This window comes from Rhinatrema bivittatum, chromosome 2, assembly GCF_901001135.1.
Source record: "Rhinatrema bivittatum chromosome 2, aRhiBiv1.1, whole genome shotgun sequence".
Lineage (NCBI taxonomy): Eukaryota > Metazoa > Chordata > Amphibia > Gymnophiona > Rhinatrematidae > Rhinatrema > Rhinatrema bivittatum.
The window spans coordinates 10,584,228-10,598,572 of NC_042616.1; the positions used below are offsets into that span (position 1 = coordinate 10,584,228).

The 14,345-nt window shown below is 41.7% G+C and overlaps 1 protein-coding gene across 1 annotated transcript in view; it reads left to right on the top strand.

The window, feature by feature from the left end:
- The window catches only part of LOC115083528 (zinc finger protein 850-like), a 111,372-nt gene extending 107,017 nt beyond the window's left edge, over positions 1-4,355 (top strand). The window contains 1 exon segment of the mRNA XM_029587407.1: positions 839-4,355. Within this exon segment, the coding sequence (XP_029443267.1) occupies positions 839-3,801 (2,963 nt within the window). The 3' untranslated portion in view covers positions 3,802-4,355.
- Positions 4,356-14,345: the final 9,990 nt, after the last annotated feature.

Here is a 14,345-nt window from a genome sequence, read left to right on the forward strand (position 1 = left end):
TCACTTTTAAAATTTATGACAATTCCGAGCAGTGATAATGGAATGAGAAACATTTGCATGGTCACTAATAATTGATTGTTTTTTCTTCTATCATCAGCAAATGAAGAGATTATACAGAATATAAAAGAGGAGGAGAAGATTCAAAAAGAATATCCTGTGAAAGTAAGACTGATCCCAAGAGAATCAGGAACTGCCTGTGAGAATGTTTCTCAGGGGACAGAGAGGAGAAACACAAGGAATAGTCAGCGGGAGTCTGAGGAGAAGCCGAGAAACTCTGCAGGAGACTCACCGAATGGAGTCACTGAGTGTGAAAGGGAGAGCACAGTCATCCCTGAGCATCAGAGACACCTGAGAGCAGGGAGACCTTTCCAGAGTAATAACCATGATCAAATGACTGCTGACCTCAACTACAGGGAGGGAAAAGTGAATAAATCATTTCTGTGTGACTCCTGTGGAGAAAGCTTTGGTAAGAAATCGCATGTAATATTACACCAAAATTCCCACTCAATCAAAAAATCATTTCTCTGCAACAAATGTGAAAAAGGAATCAGTCAGGGGAACAATCTAAATGTCATCCTAACAAACACAAGAGAGAAATCCTTTCCATGCACTGAATACAGCAAACGTTTTGTGTGTAAGAATGCTCTAAGCCAACATAAAAAAGTACACACTAGGGAGAGACCATTCTCATGTTCTCAATGTACAAAAAGCTTTATTAATAAGTATATGCTAATATCACATCAGAAAATCCACACAGGAGCGAGAACATTCGCATGTACTGAGTGTGAAAAATGTTTCATTAGTAAGACACATCTCTCACAACATCAGAAAATACATAGAGAGAGACAATTTCCCTGTACTGAGTGTGGGAAAAGCTTCATTACTAAGTATTTACTAATCATTCACCAGAGAATCCATACAGGAGAGAGGCCGTTCTCATGTGCCAAATGTGGAAAATGTTTCATTGGTAAGAGAAATCTCTCATATCATGAGAAAATCCACACAGGAGAGAGACGATTTACATGTACCGAGTGTGAGAAAAGCTTCTTTACTAAATATTTCCTAATCAGTCACCAGAGAATCCATACAGGAGAGAGGCCATTTTCATGTGCTAAATGTGGAAAATGTTTCATTAGTAAGACACACCTCTCACAACATCAGAAAATTCATACAGGAGAGAAACCATTTCCCTGTACTGAGTGTGGGAAAAGCTTCATTAGTAAGTATTTACTAATCTTCCACCAGAAAATCCACACAGGGGAGAGAGCGTTCTCATGTACTATTTGTGGAAAATGTTTCAGTAGAAAGACAGAGCTCTCACAACATGAGAAAATCCACACAGGAGAGAGACCATTCTCATGTACTATATGTGGAAAATGTTTCGTTAGTAAGTCACATCTCTCACAACATCAGAAAATTCATACAGGAGAGAGACCATTTCCATGTACTGAGTGTGGGAAAAGCTTCATTAGTAAGTATTTACTACTCATTCACCAGAGAATCCATACAGGAGAGAGGCCGTTCTCATGTGCTAAATGTGGAAAATGTTTCATTGGTAAGATACACCTCTCACAACATCAGAAAATACACTCTGGAGAGAGGCCATTCTCATGTACTATATGTGGAAAATGTTTCATTAATAAGACAAAACTCTCATATCATGAGAAAATCCACACAGGAGAGAGGCCATTCTCATGTGCTAAATGTGGAAAATGTTTCATTGGTAAGACAGACCTCTCACAGCATCAGAAAATCCACTCTGGAGAGAGGCCATTCTCATGTACTACATGTGGAAAATGTTTCATTAATAAGACAAATCTCTCATATCATGAGAAAATCCACACAGGAGCGAGACGATTTACATGTTCCGAGTGTGGGAAAAGCTTCTTTACTAAGTATTTACTAATCATTCACCAAAGAATCCATACAGGAGAGAGGCCGTTTTCATGTGCTAAATGTGGAAAATGTTTCATTGGTAAATCAGACCTCTCACGACATCAGAAAATCCACTCTGGAGAGAGGCCATTCTCGTGTACTATATGTGGAAAATGTTTCATTAATAAGACAAAACTCTCACATCATGAGAAAATCCATACAGGCGAGAGACCGTTCTCATGTGCTAAATGTGGAAAATGTTTCATTGATAAGTCAGACCTCTCACAACATCAGAAAATCCACTCTGGAGAGAAGCCATTCTCATGTACTATATGTGGAAAATGTTTCATTAATAAAACAAACCTCTCATATCATGAGAAGATCCACACAGGAGAGAGACCATTTTCATGTACTATATGTGGAAAATGTTTCAGTAGAAAGACAAACCTCTCACGACATCAGGAAATCCACAAAGGAGAAAGGCCATTCTCATGTACGAAATGTGGAAATTGTTTCATTAGAAAGGAGCACCTTGCACAACATCAGAAAACCCACACAAGAAAAAAAAGTTTCTCATGCACTGAATGCAGTAAAAGTTTCACTATGAAGACACAACTGTCACAACACCTGAAAATCCATAGAGGAGAAAAACCATTTACATGTACTGATTGTGGGAAAAGCTTCATTAGTAGGTATATACTGATCTCGCACCAGAAAGTCCACACTGGAGAGAGACCATTCAAATGTACTGAATGTGTAAAATGTTTTATTAGGAAGACAACCCTCTCAGAACACCAGAAAATCCACACAGTAGAGAGACTATTAAAATGTACTGAATGTGGAAAATGTTTCATTAGGAAGACAGACCTCGCAGAACATCAGAAAATCCACACAGGAGAGAGACCATTCTCTTGTCCTGTATGTGGAAAATGTTTCATTACGAAGGCAAACCTCTCACGTCACCAGAAAATCCACACGGGGGAAAAACCATTTACATGTACTGATTGTGGGAAACGCTTCATTAGTAAGTGTATACTGATCTCGCACCAGAGAATCCACACAGGAGAGAGACCATTCAAATGTACTGAATGTGTAAAATGTTTCATTAGGAAGACAGACCTCTTAGAACACCAGAAAATCCACACAGGCGAGAGACCATTCTCATGTATTGAATGTGGAAAATGTTTCAGTAGTAAGAGCAACCTCTTACAGCACCAGAAAATCCACACAGGAGAGAGACCATTCTCATGTACTAAATGTGGAAAATGTTTCATTACAAAGGCACACCTCTCAGAACACCAGAAAATCCACACAGGAGAGAGACCATTTTCATGTACTAAATGCGGAAAATGTTTCATTACGAAGGCACACCTCTCAGAACACCAGAAAATCCACACAGGAGAGAGACCATTCTCTTGTGCTAAATGTGGAAAATGTTTTATTACGAAGGCAAACCTCTCACGACATCAGACAATCCACACAGGAGAGAGACCATTCTCATGTATTGAATGTGGAAAATGTTTCAGTTGTAAGAGCAACCTCTTACAGCACCAGAAAATCCACACAGGAGAGAGACCATTCTCATGTTTTGAATGTGGAAAATGTTTCAGTTGTAAGAGCAACCTCTTACAGCACCAGAAAATCCACACAGTAGAGAGACCATTCTCATGTATTGAATGAGGAAAATGTTTCAGTAGTAAGAGCAACCTCTTACAGCACCAGAAAATCCACTGGGAGAGAGACCATTCTCATGTACTAAATGTGGAAAATGTTTCATTACGAAGGCACACCTCTCAGAACACCAGAAAATCCACACAGGAGAGAGACCATTTTCATGTACTAAATGCGGAAAATGTTTCATTACGAAGGCACACCTCTCAGAACACCAGAAAATCCACACAGGAGAGAAACCATTTAATGTACTAAATGTGGAAAATGTTTTATTAGAAAGACACAACTCTCACAACATGAGAATATCCACACAGGAGAGAGACAGTTCTCATGAACTAAATGTGAAAAATATTTCATTCGGAAGACACAACACTTACAATATGAGAATATCCACACAGGAGAGATACCGTTCTCGTGTACTAAGTGTGGAAAATATTTCATTGGGAAGACTTACCTCTAACAACATCCAAAAACCTACACGGGAAAGAAACATTTCTCATGCACTGAATGCAGTAGAAGTTTCACTCTGAAGACACAACTATCACAACATCAGAAAACCCATACAGGAGAGAGGCCATTTACATATATTGAGTGTGAGAAAAGCTTCATTAGTAAGTATATATTGATCTCGTACCAGAAAATCCACACAGGAGAGAGACCATCGTCATGTACTAAACGAGGAAAATGTTTCATTAGAAACATAAGAAGTTGCTGTACTGGGTCAGTGCAATGGTCCATCAAGCACAGCATCCTGTTTCCAACAGTGACCAATCCAGGCCATAAGAACCTGGCAAGTACCCAAACATTAATTAGATCCCATGCTACTAATGCCAGTAATAGCAATAGCTATTCCTTAAGTCAACTTGACTAATAGCAGTTAATGGACTTCTCCAAGACTTCTCCAAGAACTTAACCTTTTTTAAAGCCAACTACACTAACTGCACTAACCACATCCTCTGGCAACGAATTCCAGAGCTTAATTGTGTGTTGAGTGAAAAATAATTTTCTCTGATTTGTTTTAAATGTACTACTTGCTAACTTCATGGAATGCCCCTTAGTCCTTCCATTATCCAAAATAATAAATAACCGATTCACATGGTCTGCAGGCCCTAATGACATGATCTGCAGGCCCTAATGACAGAGGCAAAATTGGACATTGTTGCCATCACAGAAACATGGTTCACAGAATCTCATGATTGGGATACAGCAATACCAGGCTATAACTTGTTAAGGAAGGACAGAGTGAATAGAAAAGGGGGTGGTGTGGCTCTTTACGTCAGAAACAATATCCAAGCATCTGAGCTGCAAGGAAGTTGGGGCAATGAAGAAGCACTATGGGTCGTCCTAAAAAAAAGATGACGGGGCGTCCATTTATATTGGAGTGGTTTACAGGCCTCCAAACCAAAAAGAAGAGCTGGACAGAGACCTGATTGAAGACATCCTTAAGATAGGAAAGAAGGGAGAAGTGGTGATCGTTGGTGACTTTAATATGCCAGATGTAGACTGGAAAATCCCATCTGCAGAATCTAAAAATAGTAGAGCAATAGTGGATGCCATGCAAGTAACTTTGTTCAAACAAATGGTAAATGAACCCACTAGAGAAGGAACTATACTCGACTTAGTGCTCACTAATGGAGATAATGTCTCTGATGTCCAGGTGGGTGCCCACCTCAGCACCAGTGATCATCAAACGGTATGGTTTAATATCACTAAAAAAATATGGAAAAGAAGCACAAAGACCCAAGTTTTACAGTTCAAAAACACGGACTTTGAAGAAATGGGGAAGTACCTAGAGGAAGAACTAAAAGGCTGGGAGAACGAGAGAGATGTGGATCAGCAGTGGACCAATCTAAAAGGAGCAATTACCAAGGCAACTACTCTATATATTAGAAATGTAAAGAAAAGCAAAAGAAAAATGAAACCTATCTGGTTCTCAAAGGAGGTGGCTGACAAAATTAAGGCTAAAAGAACAGCTTTCAAGAAATATAAAAAATCCCAAAGGGATGAGCACAAAGAACAATATTTGTGTCAACTGAGGGAGACGAAGAAATTAATAAAGTCGGCAAAAAGTCAAACGGAAGAGATGATTGCCAAGGAGATAAAGAATGGTAACAAAACATTTTTCAGATACATCAGTGAAAAGAGATAAGTTCAAAGTGGTATAGTGAAATTGAAAGGTGGAAATGATCAATGCGTGGAGAGTGACAAAGAAATAGCAGAAATATTAAACGAATACTTCAGCTCTGTGTTCACTAAAGAAGACCCTGGAGAAGGACCATCTCTACACAACAAGAAACTGGAAGGAAGTGGAATAGAAGAAAACCCTTTTACAGTAGAAAGTGGACAAAGCCATGGGACCTGATGGGATTCATCCAAGGATACTGATGGAGCTCAGAGATGTGCTGGCGGGTCCGCTGTGTGACCTGTTCAATAGATCCCTAGAAACGGGAGTGGTGCCGAGTGATTGGAGAAGTGCGGTGGTGGTCCCGTTTCACAAGAGTGGGAACAGAGAGGAGGCTGGTAACTACAGACCGGTTAGCCTCACTTCAGTGGTGGGAAAAGTAATGGAGTCACTGTTGAAAGAGAGAATAGTTCACTATCTACAGTCCGGAGAATTGCTGGACCAGAGGCAACATGGATTCACCAGGGGAAGATCCTGTCAGACAAATCTGATTGACTTTTTTGACTGGGTAACCAAGGAATTGGATCGATGAAGAGCGCTCGATGTCATCTACTTAGATTTCAGCAAAGCTTTTGATACGGTTCCGCACAGGAGACTGGTGAATAAAACGAGAAGCTTAGGAGTGAGTGCCGAGAAGGTGACCTGGATTGCAAACTGGTTGACGGACAGAAGACAATGTGTGATGGTAAATGGAACTCTCTCTGAAGAGAGAGCGGTTTTAAGTGGTGTACCGCAAGGATCGGTGTTGGGACCGGTCCTGTTCAATATCTTTGTGAGCGACATTGCGGACAGGATAGAAGGTAAGGTTTGTCTTTTCGCTGATGACACTAAGATCTGCAACAGAGTGGACATGCCGGAAGGAGTGGAGAGAATGAGACGAGATTTAAGGAAGCTGGAAGAGTGGTCGAAGATATGGCAGCTGAGATTCAATGCCAAGAAGTGCAAAGTCATGCATATGGGGAGTGGAAATCCGAATGAACTGTATTCGATGGGGGGGGAAAGGCTGATGTGCACGGAGCAGGAGAGGGACCTAGGGGTTATAGTGTCTAATGATATGAAGTCTGCGAAACAATGCGACAAGGCGATAGCAAAAGCCAGAAGAATGCTGGGCTGCATAGAGAGAGGAATATCGAGTAAGAAAAGGGAAGTGATTATCCCCTTTTACAGGTCCTTGGTGAGGCCTCACCTGGAGTACTGTGTTGAGTTCTGGAGACCGTATCTACAAAGAGACAGAGACAAGATGGAAGCGGTACAGAGAAGAGCGACCAGAAAGGTGGAGGGTCTTCATCGGATGTCATACGAAGAGAGATTGAAGAATCTAAATATGTACTCCCTGGAGGAAAGTAGGAGCAGGGGTGATGTGATTCAGACTTTCAGATACTTGAAAAACTTTAACGATCCAAAGACAACGACAAACCTTTTCCGTCAGAAAAATATCAGCAGAACCAGAGGTCACGAGCTGAGGCTCCAGGGAGGAAGACTAAGAACCAATGTCAGGAAATATTTCTTCACGGAGAGAGTGGTGGATGCCTGGAATGCCCTTCCAGAGGAAGTGGTGAAGTCCAAAACTGTGAAGGACTTCAAAGGGGCGTGGGATAAACACTGTGGATCCATCAGGTCTAGAGGAAGTGTATAAAGAGGAGGCAGCAAAACACTGCACGGAGCAGCAGTAGCCACAGAGGCATTCACGGAGCGGGATGCCAGTGGCCAGTGGTTGGTGTTCCACCTTCACGGAGCGGAAGGATGGAGGCCTGCCATCTCCATATTTAAAAAAAACAAAAAAAAACCAGGGGTGGGCAAGAGTATGTATAATTAACAAAGAGTTCATAAGCTATAGGTACTACCAATTATTAGGCTTATTCAATATTTGTTGATAGATAATGTGACTTTCAATGTATACTTCACTTTCAATACATATCCAGCATAGCTCTCTGCTTCAACGGCAGGGGAGAAGTAAAACTAATAGTTCACGCATATCCAGCATAGCTCTCTGCTACAATGGCAGGGGAGAAGAAAAACAACCAATAAGGGCTGAATAACATAGTCTGGGTAAAACAAATAAGCATGGGTGTAGCTTGCTTATTGCGGCGGTTACTACCCCTAAGTAATCAAGCTTGATATTTCACTTGGATGCAGCTCCATCACTGCTCTCTGCATTAATGGTGGGGATGAAAGGGAAATAGAACCAAAGGTTACTAAGAGCCAAGAGAAACAGATAAGTATGAGAAAAAAAAGAAGTGTGAGGCTTGCTGGGCAGACTGGATGGGCCGATTGGTCTTCTTCTGCTGTCATTTCTATGTTTTATAGACCTCTATCATATCCTCCCTCAACCGTCTCCTCTCCAAGCTGAACAGCCCTAAACTCTTTAGCCTTTCCTCATAGGGGAGCTGTTCCATCCCCTTTATCGTTTTGGAGATTTGTATGAAGATCCTGTAGAGCATAACAGAGATGCAGAAAGGTTACCCAGCATAGAGGGGAATATAGAACACCGCATCAGGAAAGCATACATTTTGCCTTATTGTGCCCGGCAAAATTGCGAGTCTACCACAATGGATCGATGCAGCTGTTGTCAACAAAAGCAGAGGCCGAAGTATTTCTCAACTGTTGATTGGAGCAGTGGAGTGAAGTTTTTTTCATGGAAAACTGCATACAGGTTTCAGTAATCATTAAAGGGGTTGTGTGATGCTTTACAGCTGTTTTGGGGGTCACAGTTCCTTGTGATGGGTGATCACTTTTCCCATTATCTAGTTGGCTCAGTGTTTGACTTTGTCTTTTCATGGATTCTTTTTATATATTGCCATTACAGTATTTTTTATTTTTCACACTTCACTGATATTCCAATAATTCTTAATTAGTCTTTCAGCTTGTTGCTTGGTACAGTGAATTACATGGGCCTAACACTGTTTGATATTGTTATATATTTTACTTTTTATTAAAATGTAAAACACTATGGGATAAAACATGTTGCTTTTCCTTAGATTTGTGTGCTGCGTTTGAATGGGTGCACCCCGGGATGAGTGGTGGTGGTCCCTTGGAGTTTTGGGGATATTTTGGTTTTGTGGTGCGGTGTGTGTGGGAGTGGGGGTGTAGGGCTGTGTGAATGGGTGTGAGTGTGCGTGGCAGGATGTATGGTGGCTTGGGCTTCAGTCTGAGGAGAAACAAGAGGATTTGGAAATGATGGTGACAGATTGTGGATGTGCATTTTTTGGACCCTGCATTCTGTTTTCATGGGTGGGTTGGCCTGGACGCTGAGGCTGGGCAGTGTCTGGGTTGCATTTAGTTTTTGGATGCACTTTGCCTTAATGGCATGGTTGATATGTATTTTTGTATTAAGCCATGGGTAAGATAAACTTTGCACCCTAAATGGTGATGGTGTATGTAACCCCTTTTCAGGAGAGGTACTCCTAAGTGGCACCTAACCTAATTTATCCCTTTGGGGCGACTGCAACCAGCTCGCTCCTTCCCATGACATATGTATTTTATTTTATTTTTATGTATTTTATGTTATTATTAATTTAAGAAACTTTGTTAACTGGTGTGAAGGTATGTACCAACACTGGTATACAAAAACTAACTAAATAATTAAAAATCCCTGCGAGGATTTTTTTGAAGGGACCCAGACAATGAGAATAGGTCACCAGTGTGTGTGTAAATTTTAGTGATGCTTCCCATGAGGTTAGAGGCTGTATGAACCAGACAGGACCAGAACTGGGTGTAAATAATAAGTTTACTGATTCATTAAGTAAAATAAAGTCCATTTGTCCAAAATGATGAGTGTACATCTGTTGCATTCATGCCTGTTTCTCGCCCTCGCTCCACCCTTTTTACCGCTGTGGCGACTCCCTTCGGGCCTGATGGACGGCTTGCGGCCGCGGCATCTCCTTGCCGCTTCTCTTCGGAATCCTCGGACTGGCCTGACGCTGTGAATCCGCCATGTTCCTGATGATGAAAGGGCACGTACGCGTGCTCCAGACTTGTACCGGCAAGGGCGCGAACCTCAAGGGCGTCCCCCCGTAGTGACATCATCTGCTTCCAACATAAAAGGTCTTTGCGTGCAACTACGAATCGAGTTAGCAAGGTCTCGAATCTTTCTTCTTGGATCCGATTCGCCCAAGCTACTCTGCCTCCTTGTACACCTAGGGGTACCCGCTCCTCGGGGGCCCCACTCTCTCTCTTCTTGATTTCAGATACAGGACGGAATCCGGTACTCGCTCCATGAGGGCCTTTGTGCCTGAAGACTCCTATTGCCTGGAAGCTATCTCAGACGTGAACACTGTGAGTTCTAGTCAGATAGGAACCGGTACTCGCTCCACTAGGGCCTACGCTCCTAATCCCAAAGACTCCTTTCTGTCTAAGACGTTTTCGCAGGTACGGAGACCGTGAGTTATTGCAAATTGCAGATAGGAACCAGTACTCGCTCCTCGAGGGCCCATGTTCCTAAAACCTTTACAAACTCTCTTCTTTCTCAGAAGATATCGCATACCTATATCTTATGGATTACTATTACAGATAGGAACCGGTACTCGCTCCTCGAGGGCCCATGTTCCTAAAACCCTTCACAAACTCTCTTCTATTCCAGAAGTCTTCCCATACACAGTTTTTGTGAGTTATTATTTCAGACTGCTTACAGGAACCAGTACTCGCCTGTGGCTGCTGTTCCTGAATACTGAAGACTCTTTGTGGCATAAGAGGACATTACAGACATCTACAATTGTGAGTGTATCATCCACTACTGGTTATGTTTCCAGCATACCCTGTCTACTCCCTACCTATAGTCTCTCTCTACAGCTCAGCAACTCAGAAATCGCAATTCCAGTATCCAAATACTACAGTTCTGTGTTCACTAAAGAGGACCCTGGAGAAGGACCGTTGCTAGTTAACAAGAAATTGGAGGGGAGGGGAGGGGAGTGGAGTAGATGTAACTCCATTTACAGTAGAGAATGTATGGGAAGAGCTGGGGAAACTGAAAATGGACAAAGCCATGGGGCCTGATGAGGTTCATCCCAGGATACTGAGGGAGCTCAGAGATGTGCTGGCGGGTCCGCTGTGTGACCTGTTCAATAGATCCCTAGAAATGGGAGTGGTGCCGAGTGATTGGAGAAGAGCGGTGGTGGTCCCGCTTCACAAGAGTGGGAACAGAGAGGAGGCTGGTAACTACAGACCAGTTAGCCTCATTTCGGTGGTGGGAAAAATAATGGAGTCACTGTTGAAAGAGAGAATAGTGAACTATCTACAGTCGGGAGAATTGCTGGACCAGAGGCAGCATGGATTCACCAGGGGAAGATCCTGTCAGACAAATCTGATTGACTTTTTTGACTGGGTAACCAAGGAATTGGATCGAGGAAGAGCACTCGATGTCATCTACTTGGATTTCAGCAAAGCTTTTGATACGGTCCCGCATAGGAGACTGGTGAATAAAATGAGAAGCTTAGGAGTGAGTGCTGAGATGGTGGCCTGGATTGCAAACTGGTTGATGGACAGAAGACAATGTGTGATGGTAAATGGAACTCTCTCTGAAGAGAGAAAACATAAGAACATAAGAATATGCCATATTGGGTCAGACCAAAGGTCCATCAAGCCCAGCATCCTGTTTCCAACAGTGGCCAATCCAGGCCATAAGAACCTGGCAAGTGCCCCAAAACTAAGTCTATTCCATGTTACCGTTGCTAATGGCAGTGGCTATTCTCTAGGAGAACTTAATAGCAGGTAATGGACTTCTCCTCCAAGAACTTATCCAATCCTTTTTTAAACACAACTATACTAACTGCACTAACCACATCCTCTGGCAACAAATTCCAGAGTTTAATTGTGCGTTGAGTAAAAAAGAACTTTCTCTGATTAGTTTTAAATGTGCCCCATGCTAACTTCATGGAGTGCCCCCTAGTCTTTCTATTATCCAAAAGAGTAAATAACCTATTCACATCTACCCGTTCTAGACCTCTCATGATTTTAAATACCTCTATCATATCCCCCCTCAGCTGTCTCTTCTCCAAGCTGAAAAGTCCTAACCTCTTTAGTCTTTCCTCATAGGGGAGCTGTTCCATTCCCCTTATCATTTTGGTAGCCCTTCTCTGTACCTTCTCCATCGCAATTATATCTTTTTTGAGATGTGGCGAACAGAATTGTACACAGTATTCAAGTTGCAGTCTCACCATGGAGCGATACAGAGGCATTATGACATTTTCCGTTTTGTTCAACATTCCCTTTCTAATAATTCCCAACATTCTGTTTGCTTTTTTGACTGCCGCAGCACACTGAACCGACGATTTCAATGTGTTATCCACTATGACGCCTAGATCTCTTTCTTGGGTTGTAGCACCTAGTATGGAACCCAACATTGTGTAATTATAGCATGGGTTATTTTTCCCTATATGCATCACCTTGCACTTATCCACATTAAATTTCATCTGCCATTTTGATGCCCAATTTTCCAGTCCCACAAGGTCTTCTTGCAATTTATCACAATCTGCTTGTGATTTAACTACTCTGAACAATTTGGTGTCATCAGCAAATTTGATTATCTCACTCGTTGTATTTCTTTCCAGATCATTTATAAATATATTAAAAAGTAAGGGTCCCAATACAGATCCCTGAGGCACTCCACTGACCACTCCCTTCCACTGAGAAAATTGTCCATTTAATCCTACTCTCTGTTTCCTGTCTTCTAGCCAGTTTGCAATCCAAGAAAGGACATCGCCACCTATCCCATGACTTTTTACTTTTCCTAGAAGCCTCTCATGAGGAACTTTGTCAAACGCCTTCTGAAAATCCAAGTATACTGCATCTACCGGTTCACCTTTATCCACAAGTTTATTAACTCCTTCAAAAAAGTGAAGCAGATTTGTGAGGCAAGACTTGCCTTGGGTAAAGCCAAGCTGACTTTGTTCCATTAAACCATGTCTTTCTATATGTTCTGTGATTCTGATGTTTAGAACATTTTCCATTATTTTTCCTGGCACTGAAGTCAGGCTAACCGGTCTGTAGTTTCCTGGATCGCCCCTGGAGCCCTTTTTAAATATTGGGGTTTCATTTGCTATCCTCCAGTCTTCAGGTACAATGGATGATTTTAATGATAGGTTACAAATTTTTACTAATAGGTCTGAAATTTCATTTTTTAGTTCCTTCAGAACTCTGGGGTGTATACCTTCCGGTCCAGGTGATTTACTACTCTTCAGTTTGTCAATCAGGCCTACCACATCTTCTAGGTTCACCGTGATTTGATTCAGTCCATCTGAATCATTACCCATGAAAACCTTCTCCATCATGGGTACCTCCCCAACATCCTCTTCAGTAAACACCGAAGCAAAGAAATCATTTAATCTTTCCGCGATGGCCTTATCTTCTCTAAGTGCCCCTTTAACCCCTCGATCATCTAACGGTCCAACTGACTCCCTCACAGGCTTTCTGCTTCGCATATATTTAAAAAAGTTTTTACTGTGAGTTTTTGCCTCTACAGCCAACTTCTTTTCAAATTCTCTCTTAGCCTGTCTTATCAATGTCTTACATTTAACCTGCCAACGTTTATGCTTTATCCTATTTTCTTCTGTTGGATCTTTCTTCCAATTGTTGAATGAAGATCTTTTGGCTAAAATAGCTTCTTTCACCTCCCCTTTTAACCATGCCGGTAATCGTTTTGCCTTCTTTCCACCTTTCTTAATGTGTGGAATACATCTGGACTGTGCTTCTAGAATGGTATTTTTTAACAATGACCAAGCCTCTTGGACATTTTTTACTTTTGTAGCTGCTCCTTTCAGTTTTTTTCTAACAATTTTTCTCATTTTATCAAAGTTTCCCTTTTGAAAGTTTAGCACGAGAGCCGTGGATTTGCACACTGTTCCTCTTCCAGTCATTAAATCAAATTTGATCATATTATGATCACTATTGCCAAGCGGCCCCACCACCGTTACCTCTCTCACCAAGTCCTGTGCTCCACTGAGAATTAGATCTAAAATTGCTCCTTCTCTTGTCAGTTCCTGAACCCATTGCTCCATAAAGCTATCATTTATTCCATCCAGGAACGTTATCTCTCTAGCGTATCCCGATGATACATATACCCAGTCAATATTGGGGTAATTGAAGTCTCCCATTATTACCGTACTACCAATTTGGTTAGCTTCCCTAATTTCCCTTAGCATTTCACTGTCCGTCTCACCATCTTGACCAGGTGGTCGGTAGTATACTCCTATCACTATAGTCTTCCCCAACATACAAGGGATTTCTACCCATAAAGATTAAATTTTGTATTTAGTCTCATGCAGGATGTTTATCCTGTTGGACTCTATGCCATCCCGGACATAAAGCGCCACACCACCTCCCGGGTGCTCCACTCTGTCATTGCGATATAATTTGTACCCCGGTATAGCACTGTCCCATTGGTTATCCTCTTTCCACCATGTCTCTGAGATGCCAGTTAAGTCTATGTCATCATTTACTGCTATACATTCTAATTCTCCCATCTTATTTCTTAGACTTCTGGCATTAGCATACAAACATTTCAAAGTTTGTTTTTTGTTTGTATTTTCATTCTGCTTTTTAATTGTTAGGAATAAGTTAGAATTTTTTTCGCTCAGGTGAGTTTTCAGTTACAGGCACTTGGACTACTTTTCTAATTATTGGA